The 27,868-nt window shown below is 44.1% G+C and overlaps 1 protein-coding gene across 2 annotated transcripts in view; it reads left to right on the forward strand.

Moving 5' to 3' along the window:
• The window catches only part of ARHGAP10 (Rho GTPase activating protein 10), a 1,033,471-nt gene that overhangs the window by 974,078 nt on the left and 31,525 nt on the right, over positions 1 to 27,868 (forward strand). For both annotated transcript variants that reach the window (XM_085641636.1, XM_085641637.1), the window contains exon 22: positions 10,266 to 10,433. In XM_085641636.1, the coding sequence (XP_085497762.1) occupies positions 10,266 to 10,433 (168 nt within the window). The remainder of the gene's footprint in view (positions 1 to 10,265; positions 10,434 to 27,868) is intronic.

Raw genomic sequence — 27,868 nt, forward strand, 5'->3', positions numbered from 1 at the left:
GTAACCCATCCACCACCCCCACCTCCCCGGTTGTAAAAGCAAGTGCAGTGTCCGGTATTTTTTTCCGCGAGGTAGGAGCGGCTCGTTATAAAATGGCCCTGGGACTTGTTTGAGTATCGCCTGTTCCACACTGGGTAGATTGCGATCTGTTGCTGTTCTTTCTGTGGTCACTAGGGACATTACCTTTTGCCTGCACTGTCAGCGTGATCAAAGAGCGTCACATCGCAAAGGTGGCTCTGCTTGCATGCAGAAGAACCTGTTTGAGTGTGGAACGGGCACCCTGACTTGATTCTGCTTCCTTGGAAATGTCCCCCAGTGACCAGCTTATTGTGCCTCTGAGGCTGCCCACGTCGCACACAGTGTGTCCATTCAAAAGGGCAGCCACCTTAGTACCACATTAGGCACAAGCCCACGTTCTAGTCGTGGGGACCTCGTGGAGTCCCCAAAGTCCGGCGCCACGCCACTTCCGGTGCCCAGTTCCTCCTGGTCACGCCGTTCAGGTCGACCCCTGGTACTGCTTTGCGTCATGGTCTCAGTTCAGAGGGCAGAGTCGGTGTTTTTCTGTGGTGAGTCAGGGCCTTTTGGGGCAGTTTCTCTCCTCCCCTGAGATGCTGTTTTGGGGCTGGATGCCCCTGCCCCCAGGTGTTTGTAATCAGCGTTCTCCGTGACCCACCCCCTCCTCTTTCTTAAACTAGGATATCGGGAGTGAGAGGGGGCAAGCAGATTGGTTGCGGCAGCATATTCCTTTCCCTGCCTCTGTTGCAGTCTGAACCTGGTTACTGCCAGTCGGAGGGGGGGGCTGGGGTTTTCTGTAGGATGCAGCGCTCACCGCTGCCCACACTCCTCCTTTTTTAGGTCGAGCCTGAAGCATCACGCATACGCTGCTCTGGCGAGACTTTATGTAAACAGTAAAAGGGCTTTGGAAAGCTTACCACGCGCTCGTGCGTCTGGTTTGTTTTCCTTCAAAGGCTATTCGCCTTTGCGTGCGTCTTTCTGAGAAAGACAGTACGCAATTGGGCAAAGGCGGGTGCATGTCCCACCTTTGCCCGGCCCACGGCCTATTGCTTGCGGTTACCCATACTGGCCACATCTATTTTTCAATTATCGTGCACAGATGCGTGCGTGATAATTGAAAGCAGATCGCTCGCTGTGGCGCGCGTGCGCGCACCGCTCACGGGCTTGTTTTATATAGATATATCTGTTAAAAAAATTCAGTGTGCCCCACAATAATAAGAGTGAGGATGCCACACCCTCCTCAAATTAGGGACAGCTCGTGCGTCTTAAGGCGGTTACAAAATAAAGTCTATGCGAGTAAAATTGGAGTTAATTCTGGTATACAGATATTGGGAGGGAATTATGAGCTTTCTGGTGCACGTCACTCTAATTCCGCTAGTCCAAAAAAAGGTGAGGCAGGACAGATGGGTAAAACAGCAAGAATAATAACCTCATTCATAAAACAGACGCCTACATAAAAGAATAATAACAATCTTCGCGCACCAAATGCAGAGCTGTTTACTGGATACATGTAGGCAAGCAACAAGGGAAAGTGTCCGCCTCAGGTGCAAACAGCTGCTCGATCCGGGATAACTCTGCTGGCTGAGGCCACAACCCGCACAAGCTGTGTTTCCTGAGGCAGTTTATAGTTTAGTGAATGAACCTGTGACATGCCTATAAAATGAGGGATAGCTTTGTTCTAAAACGCATCTGCCTGCAGCATTGATCTGCATATTCTGAGGATAGCGCTGCATTCCATGGCATCAGACTTCTAACTTCTGTGTAATATAGGCGTTGTTGTGGTGTGTAATGGGGAAACTTGCACCATCTGTGTAATCTGAGGAATAGCCGAGCTTTCTAATGCTTCGGCTTGTAGCTCGCACTCAAACCGAAGGGTAGCTCTAATGTTAATTCACATTCACGTCATTGCGCTATTACATTAATAACAGGTCGGTTATCTAATGCACGAACTTGTAGCATTCCTGTAATCCGAGCAACAGCTCTGCTGTTTCGTGTGCTGGCCTCCAACATCTGCGTGACATGAATGACTGCTCTGCTGCCTGTAACACCTGAGTGTATACGACACATGGGGGCAGTGCACCTGGCTCACATAAGGGCTAGTTCAGCTGTTTGATGCATTAGCCAGAGAGATCTGTGTAATACAAGGGATAGCTTGTCTGTTCCTCAAATAGTGAAAAGGCCTAAGGAACAGCTCCCCTATAGAAATGCACCTTCTTATAACGACCAAGCAGCGTGATGGACAGCTGCAGTGTCCAAACGTACATTATTCAAAATCTATAAACCTGAGAGATGGCTCTGCAGTACAATGGACCTGTGAATCAACGTCACCTGAGGGAGGTCCTTTATGTTGAATGTATCTGTATGTGTTCTCTTTCCTCTGAGCTATCTCAACTCTTTGCCAGGGCCTCGAAGGTCTTGTGGTCTGAATTCCTCGAAATTCACTTACCACATCAGTGTAATCTGAAGGGTAGTTATGTGGCATAAGAAATACATTTATAGTACATGTACGGCCTCAATAAGGCTGAGAGATCTCTGACCTGACCCTAAAAGATGCGACCGTAGAGAGAGATAGCTCTGCTGTTTATGAAGGTCGCTGTGAATACGTTTGTAACATGTGGTTAGTTCCTTCTACAGCACGGGAGCAGATTAATTGAAATATTATCTTTTCAAAGCTAGTTTGGCGTTCTCTAGCCATGTTCCTGATCCGGGCTAACCAAATCCAACCTGGGGCTTGCAGACTTCAGCCTCACGTGACGCCAGTTTTATGGTCAGTTACCAGGAATTGGCTTCTTCCTTGGGTAGGGGTATTGTACAAGTTACAGCGCATTGGCATGCAGATTTAAGAGTTTCATTTGTTTCTTGGTTTGGATGGTAATGCAGACGTGACATCTCTGCTACAGTGTGCCAGTCTGTGGCCAGGAGGGCCATGCCATGGTGACGACGGTCCCAGAATCCCAGTAAACAAAATACCCTTGTCTGTGCCAGGCCTTCATTAGGGGGGATTCTGTGCTTGTAGAAAACAACCTGGGATGCTTCCAGCAAAGGAGGGGGTGTAGTCTTGTGATATAAAGATGGTTCTAGATCCAGGAGACCAGGCTTCTCTTCCTGATTTCTACATATGACACGTGGTGTGATCCTAAGCACATCAACCTATCTGTCAAAATGTAAAAAATGAATCAAAACGGACTAATGCCTGAAGCTCTAAAGAAATAACTAGACATTTGCAATTAGAGGATACAAGGCTAGGAACGCTCAGTGGCATGCTGTGCATGGATCAGTAATAGCAACAGGTGAAATTTCAAACTTATAAGGTCCCAAAAGCGAGACCTACTGGCTATGCCAATGCTTGTCTTAAAGGATATTGGGGCCGAGGGGAGGGTAAGCATATTGGTCAGGGCTGCATTTACTTGGCTGTTAGCAGAATCAGAGAGTCGTGTACAAGATAATTGCTGTCATGTATATGTTGCACTCAAACAGTGTAACTTGTGTGACGTCACGCGTAGAGGTTGGAATATGATTAGTTTATATGCAACTTCGTTAGCGTGTTAATTTGTTTATGTTGTAATGTAAAAATGGCATGAAACTGCTAATCAGGCCTGCTGTGGCGTCTAGTGTCTATTCATTGAAACTCTATGCAGTTTTAGGCCAGGCAATGTGCCGATGCAGGAGAGCGCTGTCGAGAGCGTCCACTGCTCACGACACTGCTTCGACCGGTGGGGGGGGTCATAAGAGCGAGCCCGTACCCCAACAGGGCTAGACGCCCGTCAGCACCGGAGCTCCATGGGGGTCGCGGTGTCAGCACAAGCTTAGTCAGGGAGCACGGTGTGATCATTTACAACGAATACTTTTGACCACTCTGGTATAATGTTGTTTACAACGTTTAAATGTCCAGTTGTGGAGTAGTCATGATGGCTAGGGGAGTGTCTCCTCCCACACACTGTTGCTTCTGTCCCTCACTTTTGGCACTGGTTGTTGCTGCTGTCCCTCACCTTTGGCACTGGTTGTTGCTGCTGTCCCTCACCTTTGGCACTGGTTGTTGCTTCTGTCCCTCACCTTTGGCACTGGTTGTTGCTGCTGTCCCTCACCTTTGGCACTGGTTGTTGCTGCTGTCCCTCACCTTTGGCACTGGTTGTTGCTTCTGTCCCTCACCTTTGGCACTGGTTGTTGCTGCTGTCCCTCACCTTTGGCACTGGTTGTTGCTGCTGTCCCTCACCTTTGGCACTGGTTGTTGCTGCTGTCCCTAGTCTTTGGCACTGGTTGTTGCTGCTGTCCCTCACCTTTGGCACTGGTTGTTGCTGCTGTCCCCAGACTTTGGGGCCTGGCACTAGGCCCCCAGTTGGGAGGTACATGGGGTGGTACGTTCAGAGGGGAACGATTGAGCTGTGGGTGGTTCGTGGACCCGTCGGTGATTTGTGGTGAACGTGGGCCTTTTGGGGCATTTTTCCTCGTTCTTGGGAGACACTCTCTTAAGGCTGAACCCATACATGCCAACACTCCCGATTCAGGCGTGAGACTACCGATTTGAAGGTTAGTCTCCCGCCTCCCGATTCCTGTAAGCAAAAACCCGATTCCTCGGGGTTTCAGTTGACAGGGCTTGGTAAGGTTTCAGTTGATAGGGCTTGGTAATGTGTAACGTGCCTAATCTTCCAGCAATAGTCAGAATGGAGATGCAGGGGCTCTACAAGGGGTGAAAAACCAACAAAGCCCCATTAACAACCGAATGGTCTTTTAAACACCTGTGAAGTACTGGGGGGCGGGGGGGCTGTGTGTGTGCCCGGAAGCTGTTTCAGCCCGGGCTGACGGGGGGGGGGGGAGGGGGGGTGTATGCACTGACCGCAACCTGCCAGGCCAGTGCACAACTCTTGCATCCCACTCTTTCTCTGCCTGCCATTGCGCTCCATGCTTCTGAAAGGTGATAAAAAAAACACGTGAATTTGCTTTCAAATGTCCGATCCTGCAGCAGCACACTTCCAAAGTCCATACATGACAGAAACCCGATTGAAGGCCCCATTCTCCCGATTTTTTTTTTTTTTTTTAAATCTCCCACTTTGCTCTTCTGAAATGTTGGCATGTATGTGAACCCCCTGCCTCCAGGCGTTTTGGTGGCGCGCCTGTCGTCGATGCTACGCAGGTGGGGGTGGAAGCAATTTGAGCTGCATGTTTTCAGGGGTAAACTCGCACTTGCTGAACGAAAGAATACAAGAGCACGTGTTAAAGGCTGGTTTTACTGCTATAATGTATGTTCCAGGCCCTTAATTGAAACTTAATAATTACGGTAATACGTGGCAGAGTCCAGACTTGAGCTCAACGGCGGTTCCCCGTGATCAGGAGCATTCTTGTTAGAATGTCCCACAGTTCTCTGGCAGTTGGAGCAGCAGCTCACGGGGCAACCCGGGGCGTACTCGGTCCGGTCGACCCAGATTAGGCGGGATGGACACCTGCAGCAACAGGGTTCCTACGTTGATGGCCTCAGGAAATCTTCCTCTGATGAGGACTGCCATGTTTGTTTGAGTCTGGCCTATTATTGTAATGGCGGCGGTGGGAAGCCCACCTGGTTGGCACAGCAAACACTCCAACCTGTGAACGGGGCAAATCTCTTATCTCCTTGTGCCTTCTTAAAAGGTACGTGTCCCTGGGTAATGCTACTCTGTTGGTCACAAGTGGGGAAACAAAAGGTGCCCGACCTTGCTTGGGCTCACCAGTATTTGCTAATCCTTCTTACGTCACCTTTAAGTATTAGAAGCTGTTGGTGATTAATTCTTGGGTCCGTGACAAGCCAGAGGGCGTGAGAAATCCATTATCCCTGCCCGATGGAGTTGGGAAGAATCATTTATTTGGTCAATAATGAGGTACTCCTCCTAGCATGACAGTGCGCACAGGTTTTGAATATGTTGCTTCCAGAAGTTGATATAAAACAGTCACATTTACATGCGTGGCATGTTTGCAAATTTCACAGCTGCATCTTTCAGTACATTAGGGGGCCCCTCCACATCATGCATATTGCACAGCCTGGGGCAGAGACAGGAGTGGGTAGGGAAAATCCAAGAATAGAGCACTCCACAACATCCTGGGATTAGCGTCACACAGCACAAGTCCATTCTGCAGGCGATATACACCTGTACTTCCCCTAATCTTGCCAGTGCTGCCAATTATTCAGTAGTGATGGAGCGCTGCATGTGTGGCATTCCTTGTTTAAAAAAAGAAACAAGTTCCCTGTGTGGAGTGCAACTACGGGTCTAGTGACTAGCAGACTTTTGCATCCACTGTAGGGGAGTGTGTTTGACCCTATGGCTCAGGTTAATCCCGGCAGGCCTACTCAATCTTTCATCCTTCTGGGGTAAATACATGAGGACCATTAAATTGGGTATCAATACCCGTATGTGATTCAGCAAAAAAGACACCTTTGGGGGGGGGGGGGGGGGGGGAAGGTGTGCACAAATGCACGTGATCCCCTGCATTGCCTCCTTTCCTCCTTCTGAGGTAAGGACGGGAAACATACAGATGGAGCATCTGCCAGACACAGCGCTTAGATAGCACAGTGCGGTCGGAAGCGCTAGGTAACACACATTGTTTCAAATGTCCAATTCCATACATTTTAAATTAAAACAGATCTCCTCCAACTTCCTTTACGAAGTACGGGGACAGCACTTTCAAGAAGGTTTCATGATACTGCAGTTTAAACAGCTTCTGCAGTGAATAAAGTCATTTCCCCACCACGCACACAGAAGTACATGCTTGCTAATGGCATTACGGGCCTCACACCACTGCATCAAGCAAGTTAAAATGGAATTGCACAAGACAAGCCATGCACAGAAAGGTAAAGCACATACAAGTAGCACATAGCCACAAAATGACACACGGTTGCGATATATCGTCAGTCTTTATGCCAACATTATGTGGTATCCCATGATTCGCAGCTGCACTTGCAACATGGTGCGTATGGCCTCAAAACTCCCAGCAGGCAACGAGTACACACCTGGGGGCATCGTGCTCAATTCTGTCTCCACAATATGAACATGGACGGGTAAGCCGATAGTTTTGATATTTTGAATAGCTGCAGGACCTCAAGTCATTACTAGATGTCCTTCTCGAGGCAGAAGTAACTGCAAAAAAGCTATAATAAGCCTCCAGGCCGTCCAAACGTTATTAGATGGCCCCATAGAAACAGGTGCAATGGGTTGAATCCCCTCCTAGCTGCAGTGCGTCAAGTTGTTGCTAAGTGCCGTTCTTGTGTGACATGCAAGTTCGTTAAGTGAGAAGTATCAAGTACCTCGATTACTCTCAGTGAGGCAGAGGGGTCCTTGCAAGACCCACAATTGTTGGGCTGCGTTAGAACATAAACTGGAAATCTTAGATTCCGACATTGATGTCATTGGACCACTCGCATTGTTAATATTTATACAGCCTGGGGAAAGTGTGAGCGGACCCGTACAGTAATTTGCTGCACGTGTTCTGCTCACACAAAGTGATCTAAGGTGACAAGCTTAATGTTAACGGACAAGTCCAAAATGTTTCAACTTACAGGACATTTTAAACTTTCAATTGCCTGTGAATCATTTTACTCATATACACTGTATTCAACTAATATAAATAATAACTGAATTAACTAGTTCATCCAGTGGATGCTCGCGCACCAAGGCATCTGCAGCGTTGTGAGTGTTGCTATACTGTAAGGATATGAAGGTGAAATAGGACAGCCAGGTCCCGCTGGGGTGTCAGCCAAAAGGCCACTTGCAGGTTAAAAGGTGAGTTCAAAGGGCATAGGAGGGGTCATGGCAATGGCAAAGAAAACCTGGACCGATTTATCTGCTGGTGGGTTTGACCTCATGGTCATAGGATCAAACCCTATTTGGTTCAATCCGCCTTTCATCCTTTTGAGGATCTTAAAATGAGAATCAGCGAATGGGGTAACAAACATCTCTTATTCAGTGCCAACATGCCTAAGGGAGCACATGCACTCCACAAATACACAATTGTTATGCTCCAACAAGCACTATACACAGATAACTGGAAGTAAGGTGGGCTGGATATAACTCTTACTTCTACCTGCACTGGCACATCTTGTCAGGAGTTGCTTGGGCAAAGATATTGCACTACAGCGCAGCAATGTTGACAACCCATCCACACTAAGCCGATTGTTTAAGGTCAACCAGGGCCGCATAGACACAGCCCTGCAATAGGCCTCTGCGGTTGTCAGCACCGTGAATTACTCTAATTACAACTGAATAGGAGCAAATTACATGGCCAGACAAATCCTGCTTTAAATTTCAATTCATTTTATCACTGGGACTGGTGCTGCAAACTCCTTTCATGGTGCAGTCAGAGAAGGAAAAGAAATTGTAAAGAAACCGCTAGATTTTAATGCGGTTAAACTAATCAAGAGACTGACTTGGTGATGCAGAAAAGACAAGTACCCACTGGTACTGGATTATGGCACAATATTGGTTCAATAGAGTTGTATCAAAAACAGGTGAAGTGCAAACTTAGTGGCCAGTTAACAGGAATGTGCTCTCAGAAAAACCAGTGTGTACCACATGACACTTCACTTAAAGTTAGAGACTGCCTGCCCTATGGCTGGTACAGCCAGGTGGTGTAGGAGTGGTTGCCCTGGAAAGAGGGCAGTGTTCTCAAGGTGTGGGGAACACTTGTTTGGAGGAGAATGGCTGACAAAGTGTATTAAAGCAATTCACATTTCCATAATTTAGGAGAGGGCAGGCAAGACTTGAGCATTCATTACCCTTAGTTTTTTCCAGAAAAAGCTTCCTCGTTGTCTGCATCCTGGCAATATCTGTATCAGAATTCGGGTGCTGGGCAAACCACGCCAGGTGGATGCATCAGTACAGGCAACACAGCATCAACCAACGGTCCACAGTTAGACTGAGGGTTGGATTCTGTACATACTGTTCTCCTCCTGTTCTCACCATCCATAAGGTTTTTCATGCACTTGCCTTCATTCTTGTATGCATTAGCAGAAGACTGGCACTGGGCTACTCACACTAGGGTGGGGACATCAGCAGGTAGACTCAGCATTGAAAGGTTGCAGTCAGACGGTGATGGGCTGGCCGGCAATGATGACATGAAATGAAGCAGAGTACTGTGAAGATGAGTGTGGGTTAGGCTCCCTGCAATTAAGCTAAAAAAAAAAAATTAAAGAAAATCAGCAGCCCTTCAGCCAAGTGGGTTGCGTTAGTTTGTCATTCCAAAAAGTGTGCTGTGGCTTCAATAGTGTTGAGAAATATGGGTTTGGAGAACATAAGCTGACAATCGCCAGAACACATTTTGCATTCTTAGTTAAGAAGGTGCAGGTAAATGTGCTCATATGTTTTACTCCATGTCCTCAAATCCAAAAGCTTTGGCAAACCTTTTGGGCACTCTGGTATACCTTTAGCAAAAGCTGTCTATGGGCTACATACGCTGGGGTGGGTACACCAGCATGGCGACACAGCATCTGAAGATCGCAGTCAGATGGATGGGTTTTGCAGGCAATGAGGACATGAAATGTGGCAGAATATTAGGAGTACTTCTTAGGGAACCTCAGGCCTCTCCCCTGTGGTTAGATGTACCTGCCAAAGGTGGGCATGGACTTGTTCTTGTTGGACCTGGGTGAACCTTTGGTACAGCAGGTTGTAAGTGAAGAAAGTTGCCTGCCTTGGTGGGGGGGCTCTGGATGAGATTGTTGCCACATCCAGAGCATTGGCAGAGTTACAGGGCGATCCGGAGGCTGAATGATACATAGGGGTACCCTCTTCAGGAGCACAATAGGGATGCCTACGCCAAATCCCAGGAGCCTTTACTTCAGGACCCTCGATGAAAACGACAGCACCTCGCTAGTCCTTCGGGTGGTTGTAAGCCTGAGCAACCGGGGGTTTGCCTTGGAACGCTCCGCCCCTAAAAAGGCATGAGTAGAGTGATCGACTGGTTGTCCACAGTATTTAAGGGTATAATCACCACATAAATGGTAGCACCGATTGGGTTGGCCACGGTGCAGTTTAGCTCATCAGGTAGGCAGGGCAGCTGTAAGTAACCCACCATGTTGGCATACTTCTTGTATAAAATAAACCTGCAGCAAACAGGTTTCCAACAAACCTGTTTTGTGTGATTATTGCAGCGCCTGCCATGTTCATCATGAGGGGGGAGGTTGCCTATATCGGCACTAAGCTCGGTGCACCAGGAAGACATGAATGCACTGTTTCCGATACAGTGCGTTTTGAGCCACAAATTAATGCAGCTGTGTTATTTCACGTTCCCAGCCCAAGCACCACCCATTTGTCAATGGTATCTTGGATGAATGACCAGTCAGCGACAACGCCTACCTCACCTTCACCACCGCCACTGCCGCCTTCACCATCGCCGTCACCATCGCCGTCTCCTTTACCCTGCTGCCCTCCGCTTGCAGAGAGTGATAGTCAAACAGAAAGGTAAGTTTGTTTATTCCTTCCTCCTCCACTTTTTACCTGTTTCTCTCACGCCTCGTCTCCATGTCTCCCTTTCTGCCTCTCTAACTTCCTCCACTCCTCCCTCCCATGTTTTCCTTTTTTCTATAACTCGACTTTGCCTCTCTACCATCAGTCCTTCCTTTCTTCTTGTCACCCCTCTCCTTTCAGTAGCGCATGTTTTCAAGCATTGCACTTTTCTTTCTATCTCAAGCGCTGTCTTTTATGATCACCTAATTATAATTTGGAAGAACAATTTTCCACACATTAGTTCAGGCTGCGCAGTGCTTGTCAGTGTGTGTTTTTGGTGTTTTTTGTGCTAATTTAAATTTCTTCTTTCACCTCGAAGTTTTTGTTCTGTGAAGCGCAATGGCTGTGAGAGCAGTCTTCAGGAAAACGAATCGTTCAGAGTAATTTGCACAACCACTTTGTTCCTGTCCTCTTGTCCCACGGGGTAGAGGGGCGGAAGGCCAGTGCTCTTCGGTGTACAGCTGTTTTTATTATTTAGTAATGCTTGGCATATATGCACAGACTAAACTCTGTCATAGCATCGGATTCCAGCGTATAAACAATCTATTACACATTGTATACCTTCCCAAGCCCTTTATTCTTCAAGATCTGTAGAATGAAGACTTTTATTGCCATCGACTATATTGTGCGGGGAAAGCTGACGACTTTTAAGCAGATGCCAGTCCGAATGTCAACCATCACTGTCCATCAGTCCAACCCGATCATTACTCCGGACTGAGTACATGTATCATTCTAACATGTCCTAACGAATTCGGGCACAAGAGGCATGTCAAAGTAATACCCTGATTACTTACTAGTAATTTTAATTACTCCAGCCTTCCTCGTTAAAATCCTAAAATGTGAGGCGCTCCTTTACTCTGGCGATTCACATGGCCAATATTGAACATTATCTCCTCGTCTGCTTTCTCCTGACTGTCCTAACATGTGAGAATGCACCGAGCTGTAAAACCACACTCCTGGAACATATCCTCACTGAAGCCTGTGGACCGCAACACCGTGAAGGCAAAAAGGGCAATCACCAACAACAATGACCATAGTTATATAGGCCTGCTCAAGCAACCTCAAAACAAATGTCTGAATACCCTTTCGAAGAGCAATCAAAGACGAGATGTGTCACAATTAGAAGGAAGCCGCAACCAGTCTGAGAGGAAACCCACCCAAGGCACATCCTGAGGGCCACCAAAACTAAGTGAGACAAACTGAGCAACAAAACATAAAAGAGAACCAAGCCACGAGGAGAAAGGAAGAGAGACTCAAACACAATCAGACCAAACAACAAGTCATGCATCAAATAATACGAGAAGGAAGCATCCCAGAATGGACTCAAAAGAAAGTAACGGCCTAACAGGAAGCTACACCATCAACCAGAAAGAACATAAACAGGTAGCACAAAAAATGAGACTCAGAATCCCAGAACCTTTGTGCCATAGACAAATAAGACCACCAAGCAAAGCGGCATGGGAAGATAGTAAGAGCATTCAGTCCAGGAATGACAAACAGCAAGAGGCCCAACAAGCCTGTAAGGTAAATAAAGGTTCTGCAGAAGCATATTCGTGGCCTTAATGACCATCGAAAAGCATGTCAGGTCTTCGCATAGTTACATAGACACTATATAGATATTTGTCTGTTACAAGAGCTCCACCTCACGGAAAGCACCCCGCCAGACTTAGTTCGGGCTGGCTGGGCGAGCATTACATTGCTACGTACTCCAACTATAGTTGCGGGGTGTTCATTGTGATCACAAGAGGACTGGCATGGAAGATGTGTAGGGTCAACATTGAAGCACAGGGTAGATATGTGCTACTTGCAGACGACATATTGGGATACCCAGTCAGGATAATAGCTATATATGGCCCAACACAGATGATCCCTAGTTCTTCACTGAGATTTAGCGTCAGGCTGAAGCTCTTGGACCGGGTACAACCCTGTGGGGAGGTGACTTCAGTGTAATACTTGATCTTGAGCTGGACAGGGCCAGCGATGCTAGGAGACCACACCCACGTGCAGCGACCCAATTGCGCCTTATTATGGAGGACTTTAACTTGATAGATGTCTGGTGCACTGGCATGCAGCCCTGAAAGAGGCGACCCATATAAATACAGCACATGCAACGTGGTCGCAATTATATTATTGCCTAATTTTGTCGGACGCGGCATCGTGGTTGGTGCAGGCAACCCACTTCCAGCGTACACTCTCTGATCATGCGCTGCTTCTGCTGGAACTTCAGTTGCTGGATGCTCCCTCCCGGGCGTTCTCTTGGCGGGTCACTCAGGGTGCGCTCGGCAACCAGGTGTTTCACAATGATAAACAGAAAGCGATTGTGGAATACTTTGAACATAACGATAAGGAGAACTTCTCAAAGTGGTTATCAGGGAAGCCTGCATTACTTAGCAGGCAGGTGTACTTCATGCACTGCGCAGAGACATGTCTCATCTGGAGTGCTGAGTGTGACCCACAGCTTTTTGCAAATATACAATATGCAAATATAGACAATGAGAATACGAGGGTGCCGCTCAACGGGAACTGCATTATTTGGGACGGGTGGCACAAGTTCATAATTTTGGAGAGGGAGATTGGCCCACCAGGACCCTAGCTCAGTTACTGCAAAAACCCTGGGATTGTGACTACATCACAGAAGTGCGCTGCAAAGATATGTGCATTCCCACAGGCACCGCGGGAGTCCAGCAGATTATAACAACTTTTTTCTTGACCCTCTATCGCACCAAGCAAGATTCTGCCCCACTGGACCTCACTGGTTATTTGGACTCTGTCCAACTCTTATGGCTGGAGGAGGGGCATAGGCGATATCTCATTGAGCCTTTTACAGCAGAGGAAATTATCGAGGTGATTCGCTTTATGCCTGCTGGCAGGACGCTGGGTCTTGATGGCCTCCCAGCCGCATTCTATAAAGAATTTGCTCCTCTACTTGCCCGCACCTATTGGAGGTACATGCAGAGGCTCTCACATCGGGTGTATTGCCACCCTCGCTGTGCTAAGCACTTATTGTCACAGTACTTAAGCCGGGCAAAGATCCCGCCCGCTGCGATTCCTATAGACCACTCTCTTTAATTAATGCAGACAATAATATATTCATGAAGCTGCTTGCCAGGCGACTCCTTCCACTTCTTCCAACCATGGTGAGGCCTGATCAGGCAGGGTTCGCCCCAGGCAGGTCTACTCGCACAATCTTCACACGTTCTTTGCCACACTTCATACTATTGACCCCGCCCTGCATACCGTAGCTGTATTTTTAGATACAACTAAGGCGTACGACTCCCTTGAATGGCCATACTTATTTGCTCTCCTTGAGCAACTCAGTCTTAGCGCTTCTTTCCTCAAATCCGTAGGCCTGCTCTGTTCTCAGCCCACGGCCTATCTGTGCATCAATGCCTGTGTATCAGACCCCTTTGCGATGACCCACTGCAGATGCCAGTGATGTCTCCTTTTGCCTATACTTTTTATTATTGCTAAGGAGCCTCTCGCTGCTTGTCTGCGACAACACCATTTGCAGTGGAGTCTGGTGTTCTTTTCTCGGAGAACTTTTGTGTCGCTATATGCAGACGATGTCACCTTGTACGTCTGAAATCCACATGTTAACCTATACCTGCTCATCAGGAAATTTATTAGGTTCGGGGGTGTCCAGCATTGACATCAATTGGACTAAGTCTATTATATTCCCTTTGACAGAGGCTACCCTAAAACTGTTTCGGATTACCCCCTTGTCTGGGTAGAGGGTGCAATCAAATATTTGGGGATAAGGCTTAGTAATAATATCGACGACTTGTGGAAGACCACTTATGGTCGAGTGTTGAACTAGCTGGATGAAACACTGGCCTGATGGAAATATCTCTTATTATTTCTGAAGGGACGTCTGGCCATAGCAAAAATGATTATCCTGCCAAGGTTTCTTTATCTATTTATTAATTTACCACTCCCGCTATAACTTTGCCGCCAGCTCCAGTCTCGTTTTGTTTCGCTGGCCTGGGCACGATTTCAACCACATATTGCCTGGGAGATTTTGGCCCTCCCCTTTGAACAGGGTGGCCTCGGAGCCCCAGGTCCGGACCTTTATTATTTCTGCGCTTAGGCTCAAACCGCACATCACTGGCTGTTTCCAAAGCCATTTATGGCACCAACGGCTCCTGAATGTGATTATGTGGCCCCTTGCAAATGGCTTTGTTCCGGACCCTGACGCGCCTGCATGCACAAGTTGACACAGTGGCCTGCACGGTTTGGGCATAAGTCTTATTGCGACGTCTGACACAGTTAGACCATCTTTTTGCACCGTCGGTACCACTCATTGGGCACCCTTTGCTGCCCATTATGCGCGATCCTGATACTTGTTCCAGGTTGCATAAGCTTGGTCTCATCTCCATGGGCACAGTCTATCCTAACAATACATTCATAGCACCACAGGACGGCTTGCAGGCTGATGCTGTCACACTTCTTGATACATTTACATATTACCATAGCTTGTCGCTATTAGCAAATTACATGCTACGCTCCCCGGTGCCCACTGACATTTTAGGGGCCAGAGCATTTCTTACTTCCCCCTCGCCACATCGGCTTGTCAGGCAACTAAATACCACCATGCAAACATTGGCACCAATACGCGCCCGAGCAGTAGGGCAGCCTGGGATACCGACATCACACCACCACAGACTGATGCCCAATGGCATTACTGCTGTGCGCAGGCGTGTGCTCTGTCCCCCAATTATTGCCTTCGCCTCATCCATTTCAAATTCTTTCACAGATTATATTACACACCAGTGAGAATGTTGAGAATGGGACTTAGTACAGACACCCACTGTAATAAGTGCCATTTCCCAGAAGCCGACTTCTTGCATCTGGCCTGGTCGTGCCGGGCATCTCTGCATACTGGGAGGAGATTTTCACTATAATTGATAGTATTCCGGGATGCCCCATTGAGTGCTCCCACCGGGTGGCGCTATTCGTGCAAGAGGTGCCATCGGACAGGCGTAGACTGACTTCGCTTCGCCTTCTAATAGCCAAGCACAGACTGGCAGTGAGATGGGGACGCCGTGCTTTACACGCATAACAGACTGACTTCTGATGTTGTGTTCTCCCAGGACCAGCTCACCCTGTCCTGGGAATTAATGCGCATACAAACAGGGGTAAAAGATATTTGCTTCTCCTTGATGCAATATCTGCGCACACAGGCCTCTGCGACGAGGCTGGATGACGACGTACCTGCTTCATCCCAATACAGCAACTATTATTTAGCTGAATGTAGATCACCAACACTGCTCTATCGTATGGCTGCAATGTCACTTAACTACCATGATGTTTGTCTTCCTCTGATGTGATGGACTGAATCAGACACATATCAGTTATATCTGTAGGCCGATGCTATTTGTTGTTTCTCTGTTTATTTGTTTTATTATTTTTCTTTCTTTCCTTGTTGGGGGAACTTTCAATATCAATGCTTTGAATAATATTGATACCTGGGAATTTCTTCATGTCATGAGATCAGTATATTGTAATGGAATACTTGTTCAAAGGCTGTTATTCCCAATGTATTATGACTAAATCTTCAATGAAGAGAAGGAAAATAAAAAGGTTCAGCAGAAGCCAAGACAGCCATCCTCCACAATATGTAGCAGGTACAAACAGCCCTTGAGCCTTAAGAGACAGCAACTTCAACACTTTGGCATGGGTGTAGTAGGTGCTATATAAATGCAATTACGATACAATGCAGTACATGTGAAGCCAGTGTATACATGGCAAATGAAGATGTATAAGCAGGGGAGCACAAAGACGGAAGCTGCACACCCTCTGTTTCTCCATGCACCCGTAGAGAAAAAGACAGGAAATGAACAGATGAGGCCATGAAGAAAGCGCAGCCCCACAACAAATGCAGTGGGAAATACTGTCTTCAACCGTGCCGCTGAGCACACTGATATACCTTTGGCTGGACTGGCCATTATGCCACTGTGGCGTTTCTCCAGTAGGCTGCATGCTCAAGGCTGCTTTTTAGAGCATGGTGGGCTGAAATGACCCATCCATGCCCATGTATCCTTCTAGTTGCGTCCTCCAGCAATGTGGGGATGGTCTAAATACTTTTGCTCCAGTTGCTTATGGGGTTCCTGCCCGACCCTGCCAACCCCTCCCCACTTTTAAGTTCCAGAAACAACTAGGGTGCAGGAGCGATGAGGACATCGGCAAAACCCTTCAGTGGATCCAACAATTGTGCACTGGCGCAGTAAGCACCAAACAGCATGGCCTTGCACCACTCAAGAACTGCCATGCCGCACTCTGGTAGGAGCTTACAGTGTCCCCCTAAGGCAACACAAAGTGCAACTCAGCCCCCACGAGCCACGACAGCCTCTCTGAAGGCAAAATATCCCCGGGGGAGATACAGAGAGACACCCAGGACCAAGGCTTGCTAAGCACAGACAGGCCTAACCACCTGCAGCACAGACCAAGCCCCTTGGTGCCTACGAACTTGGGGGTACAGCCACAGGAAAAGAACTCTAAAACACAAGATGAGGCAGTCAGGGAGTGCGACGAGTATGCTATGAGAGAGCAACCAAATCACATTGACAAAAGAAAACTGAGCACTTATTCTGATAAGGGGGCACTGCGAAGGACAGTCTCCTAATGAGACAGGCGAAAGAAGAAAAAAAAATGTGAGTAGGGAGGAAATTGTACCTTGGACGGAAGGAGTGGGTATGTTTCTTTTAAAGTAAGAAAAAGGGCTGGTGGGGGCAAGCAAGTTACTTGTCTCCCTGGTTAGAACTCAGGACCACCTCACATGTTAGGAGTGTGACCAGAAAGGCAGACAAGGGCTTTTTTTGGGGGGGGGAGGGGGGGGGGGGGGTTTATGTAGTGCGAACTCGACCAGAAGGAATACGAGCACTTTACAGTTGCGTTAAAGACGGACTGTTAGGCACAGGAAGATCACGTGATTTGCCCAGAATCACAGGATGTTGAGTGTTCCTACCAAGATTTGAACTTGCTTCCCCCGCTTCGAGGTCAATCGCCCTAGCCATTAGGCCACATACTCTCGCCAAGTTGATAATAAGTTGAGGTTATGATCATATCCAGGGCTCGAGTCGAGGGTAGACTCCTGTACCCACTATTCTCTGAGCCTGGATGCCTTCTTCCCTGCTGCAAAACTGGCTGCTTTCAAATTCTCTGAAACATGTTGAACTCGTCCCGGTGTAATTTTCTGACACCGGGACACTTTCAGCAGCGCCTGCACGTTGTCTGCTTTTGTTCCGAGCAGTAATGTGCAGGCAAGCTTGGAAGGGGCTTATCAGATTCTAGCTTTGCCCATAACAAAAGCCCGGGTTAAGGGAATATTAGACCTCTTTTGTTGGAAAATCCTGGTTGGGAGTTATCGGGGAGCCTCACGTCTAGATGCAATGGAGGGGAAAAGAAAAGCTCACATTTTATTACTTCACAGGTACTTAAAAGAGGGATGCATTTGACTTTGTTCAGTCCCTGTATATAAGAGATATTGTCAGCCTGAAAATTCCTCGTATTTGATTCAATGCAAAAACAGGTCCACCTCTTGATCGTCTCAATTCTGTTTGCTAAATAAGCACAGAATTTTTATATGATCAAGCGAGGGAAGGAAAGGAAGGGAACAGCTGGGAAGAATACCTAAATAAAAAGAAAAAATGATTATTCTCACATTTACTATGGAAATATAATGTAATATATATATATATATATATATATATATATATATATATATTTATAATCCTCCTTCACAAAAGAAGTAATAGCTATCCTCCAAGGATTCCTTTAAGTGAAGGGAGCATAGACCTCTGTTCCAACTTTATAGATATAGCTGCACTGAGAAAAATAAGAAATATTGTCCAATAAGGTCAGCCTCAATAAATTCTTCCTGTTAACTCATTACACTAAAATATATTAAGCAGAAAAAAAAACACAAGGCACTTGCCAAACATCACTGGGGGGGAGAGAATGAACACCTCTCTCTCTATGTGGCAACCCCTGTTAAATTGCAACATGAAATAAACTGGGTATTACTCACGGAAGAAAATTGCTTCTTTGCATCCTTTTCATTTACTCACCATCATCATTACTAAATGCTGGTAACATAATATGTCAATGTCCCAGCAGTTCATATCGACCATCCATCTGTGCCAGTCTCTCCAAAATAACTATATCACAAAAGAACATAAATGTAAATGGGTTTACTAGCACCCTGTATTGACTGGTCTCTGACAGTAAGGCATGGTGTCAGTCAGTAACCATGCCAAGTAACGGTTACGTATTCCAATACCTGTTGGAAGGAATTAAGAGGCCCATTAGAATGTCGGGCGGATCACCACCGCCCGCATGGCGGTGGCGATCCGCCTGACATTCTTCCCCACCCGCATGCCATTCTACCCCCGCCATATTACTATGGCAGGGGGCACCCCGGAGGATGGAAAGACCGTCCGCCAGTTTTCTGCCCGGTCGATGAGTCGACCAGGCGGAAAAGGTTTTAATATGATGGCGGTATCTGTTAGACACCGCCATCCATATTATAATGCATGCGGGGATTTGCCTTTCCGTGGCGGCAACCCTGCCACGGGATGGCATGCGGTTTTACTATTGGGGGCCCGTAGCAGGCCCCCAGGAAGTTGTGGGGTGGGTGGTGCACATGGGGGGTACCTATGGTACCTCCCTGCAGTTTCATGCACAACATGGCAGACACCGCACGGTGCCTGCCACGTTGTGCATGAAAATGCACGACGTGCCTTTTTGGCATTGCGGCGGGCGGTGCTTAATGCACCGCCCGCCGCAATGTCCAGAATGCAGGATGCGCCTGCCAGTGTGGCGGGCGCATCCTAATGACCCCCACGGGACCGCTGCACCAATGGCGGGCGTTCACTTTCTACGTCAGGATGGCGGGCAGACAAAGTCCGCCCGCCATCCTAATGATGCCCTAAGTATTTTCTCCTTCCTTTCATCTGGAGTGACACATTTCCATATTCAAATTTCAAAAGTTACTTGGGCACTAAATCCCGAGAATTCTCTTTCTTAATTTTGAGTCTCCTCGAGTTTTAGCCAGGAACCAACTGACAAGGCAAACACGAGATCAGCCGACCTCAAATGTTTGTCCTCACTCTAGCGTGTCCACCAACAAGACAATCCAAACTGTGTTTAGCACTCATACCACTGGGGGGGAGGGGTGTCAGCTCTCCAAGTATTCAAAGAGCCTATTGCTGAAAATACGAATAATCTGCAGTGGGCTGAAGTCGGAGGCTTGCGATATAACCCTGCCCATACCAATAACAAATGGGAAGCCTCTAATGGAACAGGAAGTCCTCGCAAGTTATCTTGGGAAATGTAGTCTTTACTTTTCTTAAGTGTGACTCTTAACTCCTGTTAGATCTCTTTCTTCCGACCACTATTTTAAAAGATTGTGGAACACAATACCATGTTTCTACAGTACCATATCCATCTGTTCCCAACCTTCTGGAGGATTCCATGGCAGCATTCACTGCATTGATCCCACTGGATGTAACAGATAGTCATACACAGTAAGAATGTTAGACTTGTTGGTAACCCCAGTATTTACACAAATAACAATTTAAATATTGCTATTCTGTTTTATTTCTTTTATAGCGCTTTAGGACTACAGTAGTGCTAAAGGTCTATAAAACAAATACAACAAAATAGTGGTATTTAAATTGTTATTTGTGTTTGTGTGATTAAATTGCTCTGACACCCTGCTTTGGCATGAGTAGTGCCACGACTCATCCCAATGCAAGGGTATGTAATGTTAGTAGCACTTCGTTAGCGCACAAATACCACAGGTCTCGTGGTGCTTCTAAGGGTTACGATAACATGTTGCAACAAATATTATTAGAATGAGAAAATCAATCTCTTGCAAAAACTTGTTCAAATAAAAAAGATTTCAGTCTCTTCTGAAAGGGGAGGAGAGCGTTTTCTCTCCTCAAACTTTTCGATAATCCATTCCAGATATGTGGTATCAGAACTGAACATCAGCAGTTCAAAAACCGATACACTAGTTAAACGGAATAAATGTTCACATACGTCATAAGGGAAGAGCTACACAGACCGAAACGGGGAGAACGAGCTAACCCTAGCTATCACGTGACACACCGGTACAGTCGCAATGGTGCACAATACAGCCCATTGGAACAAACCAGTAGTAGATTTACGATCTTAGCAAGGTCAAGGGGTTCCAGGGACTAGTCAACCAATGCAATCACCCTTTGTAAACAGTAATGATACCTTACAATGATGTAAAAAGTGATTCATCGATGATATATATTTTTTTTTTTGCAAAAACATTTTTTATTGCATTACTCAAACACAATTGACATCCACAATGTTCATCTGGCCAGTGGCCGCCATCCGCTTATAAAATCACATCCAAATACAATCTGGGCCACTTCCACCTACCAATGCGCCGTCCCCAAACCCTCCCCTGAAATAATACAGCCCCCCCCACCCACATGTCAGTGTGCCGGGACGACTACTACCAGGATAACCTCTCTCAGAAGGAGCCGTATTAAGAGCCATGAGCCACCACAGACAGGCCCCAGGCAAAGAGGAAAAGGAGAGCCCCCGGCCCCCATGAGCCAATCTTCATCGATGATATATTTGATGTACATTATGGAATGTTGTATGCAAAACACTAATATAAAAATTCAAACAAAAAAATGTGGTATCAGAACTGAAAATGCCCAACCGCCCAAGGTAGATTTATTAAACCATGGACAAGTCAGCAAGATTGCCTCAGAGGAGTGAAGACCGCACCCAGGCACGTAGTGCCTCAGCCTTTCCTCAATGAATGTCTGACAGAATATATGGACGTCAAAAATATCGGATGTGGAATATCAATGTCAAAAATATCAAAGTCCTATCTACATTATGGTAAGTACAAAAATATTGAGAAAAAAATATTGACAAAAATATCGTTTTAAAATTTAAAAAAAAAAATAATGTAAAATTAAATAAATAATACATATAATTAAAATAAACATAGTTAAAAATATGTTTAAAATTAAAAGTAATACATGTCATGTAATAAACATCTAAAATATAATATATATACTTAATAATATTTACAATTAATTATTATAATAACTTTTAAATTGTTAAAAACATTTTATAAATTATAAATATATACATTCACAATATACATATACAATAATATAAATACAAATAAAAAAACTATATTTAACAAATTCTAAAAAAAAAACATAATCATTATACAATGCATTACCTAAAACAGTAAATATTGGATAGGGTAGGGGTAAAAATTACTATTCCAACTCCAGAGAGTGCAACAGTAGGGAAAGTGTTGGATAGCGTAGGGGTTAAAATTACTATTCCAACTCCAGAGGGTGCAACAGTAGGGAAAGTGTTGGATAGCGTAGGGGTTAAAGATACCATTCCAACACCAGAGGGTGCAACAGTAGGGAAAGTGTTGGATAGCGTAGGGGTTAAAGTTACTATTCCAACACCAGAGGGTGCAACAGTAGGGAAATGTTGGATAGCGTAGAGGTAAAAATTACTATTCTAACTCCAGAGGGTGCAACAGTAGGGAAAGTGTTGGATAGCGTAGGGGTTAAAATTATTATTCCAACTCCAGAGGGTGCAACAGTAGGGAAAGTGTTGGATAGCGTAGGGGTAAACATTACTATTCCAACTCCAAAGAGTGCAACAGAAGGGAAGGTGTTGGATAGCGTAGGGGTTAAAATTACTATTCCAACTCCAGAGGGTGCAACAGTAGGGAAAGTGTTGGATAGCGTAGGGGTTAAAATTACTATTCCAACTCCAGAGGGTGCAACAGTAGGGAAAGTGTTGGATAGCGTAGGGGTTGAAATAACTTACTCATAATTAAAATATATAAATATATTTTTTTCCAATAATAATTTAATTATTAAATTAACACTACCGATAAGTAATTACTTTAAAAAATTACCAATTAACAATTACATTGAAGATAAATACAATTAATAAGTATTAAAAATGTATTTCCAAATAATAATTTTCAATACCAAAAAACAATAATTATTACAAAACACGTAGCAATTAATAATTAACAATTAATTATTGATAAATACAAATAAATCATAATTAGTCAAATTTAATTACCAATTATTAATTAATGAACAATAAATTAATTTCCCCAAAAACGATTAATTATTAGTGTTATTACCAATTAATAATTAACAGTAAATTAAATATCAATACTCGACACTAAAATAATTACTTAATTACAATTAAATTACTTCCCACCCTATTTCTCTAAAACCTCACAACACACTTCAATAATAAATTAATGCACTTAATTTAATTACCAATTAATCAATTAATAAACATGAATTACCAATTAATAAAAATGAATTACCAATTAATTATTTAACATAAAGTTATCAATACCAATAAATAAAAATTACGTAATTACAATTAAATTAATTCCCACCCTATCCCCTATAAATCCACAACCCGCTACAGAACTAAAATACAAAATTTATTTAAAAAGAATTACAAATTCCTTAAAAAACTTTTAATAATTTACTATAATTAAATTACTTCCCACCCTATTCCCCAATAAACCTACAACCCGTTACAGTACAAAAATGCACAATTTGCTTAAAAAAATTATTACTAACTTCTAAAAATCTAATACATATATTCTAAAACTAGTACAATAATTCACAAAAAATATAAAAACAAACATCTAAAATACACATTAAAAGAAATAACACTAATATTAATATCAGTATTAGTAACATCGATATTTTTGCTATCGATATTACTAACTTCAATATTAACAATAACGATATTTCTTACCTTCAGGTCGATATTCTAGTCGTCGACATTCTTGACTTCGATATTATGTCCCTACGATATTTCCAACTCGATATTCTTTTAGGTCGAAATAAAAAACTCGATATTTAGACTGTTTACCTTCCTCAATATAGGCTGGTACTGTGCCATACAATGTCTTGTGCACAATGCACAGGCCTCTGAACCTGGCCCTCTGTTTGACTGGCAGCCAATGCAATTGTTGCAGCAGTGACCTAGCATGCGCTCCTGTGGTAGCTTGAACATTAGTCTTGTGGAATCATTCATAACCACTTAGAGTTTACCCCGCAGATTATTGAGGAGGCCAATGTACAAAGCATTGCCATAATTCAACAGTAACATGATCAATGCAGCAACCACTCTTCGCATAGTTGTAACAAAAGAATAGGAACTAATTTCTGGCGCTGCCCCAGGAGACCTGTGCAGGTCCCAACCACAGTCGCCACCTGCACTTTACATCACACATACAGATTATACATTGACAATAAATCATATGTGTGTACATCAATATAAAGGATGTGTTACATAAAATAGTGATGGTTACAAGGTGTAGGAGCCTCATGTCCTTCATACCTCACTGTGCTATATTCGAGGGATTACAATTTATGAACTGTAAGTAACAAAAGGACCTCTATCTTAAAAGCAGCAACCCACTTACCTATTTTCATAAAATAAAAATCTGTCATCTGTGTGTTACATAATGTGCTTTGCAAGAGACACGTTAAACGTATATCCTACTTTGATTCAAAACTAGGACTAGGAGAAACACTGATCTCTCCAGCAAATACATTATACTCCAGAGTTATCCTGCCATTACTATTCTCTGAGATTTAACTGGCACACAAAGATCTCTGCAGCAGGTGCATTAGCCCCATAAGATATTTTTAATACAGACATTGCAACCAATTAAGCAGAACAGATTTACTGCCATGTTTCTCCTTGTTGCTGATTTCTTAGTGACAGAATTAAAAAAACAAAATGTATAAGTTGAGGCCTAAATTTTGCATCTGGGTTGCATCAATATTTTAGCCAACTCCAATGCAAAATCACATTATTTAAATATTGTAATGCACTCAAATGTACTCATGATAGGCCTGCTAAACATATCTGAGGTCTTAACATCTGATGTCACTTCCTGTGAGGTCTTGGGTTGTGATGCCACTTCCCATGATGCCACATGCGATGTCACGTGCCGTGATGTCACTTCCTGTGAAGTCATACACAGTTATGTCACTTTCTCTGATGTCACACAGTGATGTAACATCCATTCTGCCTAACTTGGTATGGAAGTAATGTGAGCCAGTAGTGGTGCGACTGAAACAGCCATACGGCATTCGCTGAAAGCAGTGACACCTTGATGTGCGTCTCTCTCCACTCCTCCCAAACATATTTCTATACACATGAACCCGAGCTCCCTTCTCTTTAGATTCATACACTGTTCCAGTAGAGAGCATTTGCAGGAGCCCGTGGGGTTAGCACATGTTGAAGGATGCATTTCAGAACAGCGCCATTAGCATCTGTGGAACCTGTTCAAGTGTCTAGCTGAATGCTGTCAGACAGTACATATAAAAAGGTTGGCATAACAAATTGAAATGGTTTTGTCTTGTAAAAGCAGATGCCTTGTGTTGAACATCTTGATGGGAACCGAATTTGGCATTATGCGGTGCTGATAAAATGTGCACTCAATGAACAGTACAGTTGTGAGGTATTTTGGCAGAAGCTCCGAAATAACTAAATGAATCCCTTTTCATGACACTTGCAGTCCATCTTTATACCTGTTTTCATTCTCTGCAATCTATTGTGTGCTTCTCTATTGTCTAAAATAAATGTCCCCTGAGTCTCCCATAAACATCAGTCACTGTTCAAAGCCTTTTCCTTGACTGTGCCAGTCAGAAACAGGCTGTCCCCGCTCACTGCATCCAACTTATTCTATCTAAAGTTAATGCATTACTCAGTGACGTTCTGTGTTATATGTTCGAACCTTAGTCACCTCAAACAGAACAAAACTTGCAAAGCCAAAAAGCCTTGGATTGAGCACCAGCTGTTTGGCTTTACCAATGCGTGTTTTGTCATGATTTTTGAAAAGCTTTATTGGTGGGAAGGCTGCCAGGCACTCTTCAAACTAACAAAAAATATTGAGATAAGGCAAAAAAAATTATATTCCGTTGCAAAAAGCACACATTGCCATAGTATCCCTGGAACTTACTGGAACTACTTTGTCTGTGGATGTGCTTCTTGTAATAGAGAAGAACGCTGTCATTAGCTGTAAAGTTAGCCAATGGCGTAAGTGGGCTGACCCACTGCTCCATTCTGTAGTGGGTGTAAGAAAACTGTTAATGACACAATAATAGACCATTGGATGAAAGGAACTAGCTGAAAGCTCCTCTAAGATCAGTAAAGTTTTCATAGAAATGCAAACATTGGGTCACTCAATCAAAGGGATAACATTTCACCCTAGAACTGTTTTATCTTCCAAAGGAAAAATACCTTTTAAGTATATAACATGAGAACTTAGAGTTTCCACTTAATTGAAAAGTTTTTGGTTTCAAGATAGTTGCTAAGATTGTAGTTTCTGAAAGCATATTTTTTTCATCAACTCCTTACTTAATATCCAGCATTGCCAGTGCTTAATATTGAGTTGGTGGTTGTCGGTGGAGGGCACCAGCACATATTTTTGGGGTCCAGCACTTATTTTTCTGTATGGATTTTTGCCTAATGCAAGAGAAGGAAAAACTCACAGATCGGAAAGACGGAGTAAGAAAAGGACTGCAAAACCATCACAAACAGAAAGCAGGAACAGCTTCTGAGCAGATCTTCAAGCATCTGCACTCTTTCTTTCACAAATTAAGGACTGAATTACAATACATTTTACACATTTTTATCATAAAAAAAAGTAATAGTGGCATTAAAAATACCACTTTTACCCTCAAATCTCCCTATGCGATAAAAGTCCAATCCAATGGGTGTAGCTAAAGATGTGTAATAAATGCAGTTGACACATCACATTACATATTTTTGCTAATTACCTACATTCGCATTTGATTAGTGTGCAGTACATGGATGTAGTAATCCGCATATGAATATGTATGGCATACATCTGCAATGGACATTTACCCCTATTTTATCGAACTGTCCATATACATCATGTACAAAGTGCGAATAACCCGTAAGTTCAAGATCAAAGAGAAAATATGGAACTTTTACTATAGCGTGTTTCCTGTAACAATGTTGCGCCTGCTCATATTCTGACAAATCTAGGTGCTTCGGTGTATTTCCTCATTCCCCACTCCTTTGGTGATATTTAACATGGGAACAATTTGGGTGTAAATTATGCGCTATGGTAATTGTAGGAAGTATATTCATCAATGTTTGTGAATGTCAAAAAGTTACTTTTTTGTGGATGTCAACCAAACTTGATTTATGGTTCACTGGTCATTGATCCCAGTCCCTCTCGAAACTCTACGTTAAGTAAGCCCACTAATTCAATTCCAGTCTGAATTTAAATGCTGAATTTATATATGCATTACATACATTATGCACTTGTATATCACATTTGTGTGTATACACAGCATGTGTATTCACTTTTGTTACTAACAAGTAGTGTAGGCCTGGGAATGGTTACCTAGATTTCAGTACCAAGACCTTCCATGACCAACACAAGGGTTGTTATTCATTGCTCCGAGGTCTTGTGTCGCTTGCAATAAAAGTGGAAGATGTTACTGGTTAGAAACAGCCTTTTGGATTTCGTTCATTAATAGTTTATAAACTCTAGCACATTAAAATCAATTCACATCGAAAACTTAATAATTCAGCAAGAGGAGTGTGAACAACCTCTAAAACACACTCCATATCCCTATTCTTCTGAAGGCAGAGGTGTAAATAAACGTGAACCTTGATTTATCGCAGATGGGGGGAAAGGAAGTACATAAAATGGTGGCAGGGACATATTCCAATGGAAGGCTGCATCTAGATCACTAGTTGCTCCTGTCACATTTAACACTCCCTCAAATTGAGAAAGTGTCTTATCTTGCTCATACCTCAAAGAATTTGAGTATAATCCGCCTTGATTCTTGAAAAAGACTAAAGTCTTTAAGAACTTATAATCACGAGTCACTGAGAAATTGAGGGCTGTTTGATCTTTAGATGACATTCTTCCTGGCCATCACTATAAACAACAGTGTTTTATCTACCCCGTTTATGCTTATAGGAAGTTCACTAGTAACCATGTGCTGATCGGATTTTGTGTGACTAAATCTACAATGGTTTCCCAAATGAAGCTGGTCCATGGACAGTTCTGTTTTCGATGATTGTAAAACCAACAATGTAGCTTTAAATAAACCATGCATTAGTTGAAACCTAAGTGACTTGCAAAAGTAAAGTCTGAATAGGTGAAATCAGTGCAGAAAGTTATGTTGTGTAGGTCAAAAACCTATGGTAACGCAACCCACTCCAGCAGATTCTGTGGACAGCATGATGATGGACATCTCCCTATTCATAGAGCAGTATAAGATGTGTTATTATGTTCTGACTAGATCTTTAAGATCAACTAACCACCCAGG

Source organism: Triturus cristatus, chromosome 2_2, assembly GCF_964204655.1.
Source record: "Triturus cristatus chromosome 2_2, aTriCri1.1, whole genome shotgun sequence".
Classification (NCBI taxonomy): Eukaryota; Metazoa; Chordata; class Amphibia; order Caudata; family Salamandridae; genus Triturus; species Triturus cristatus.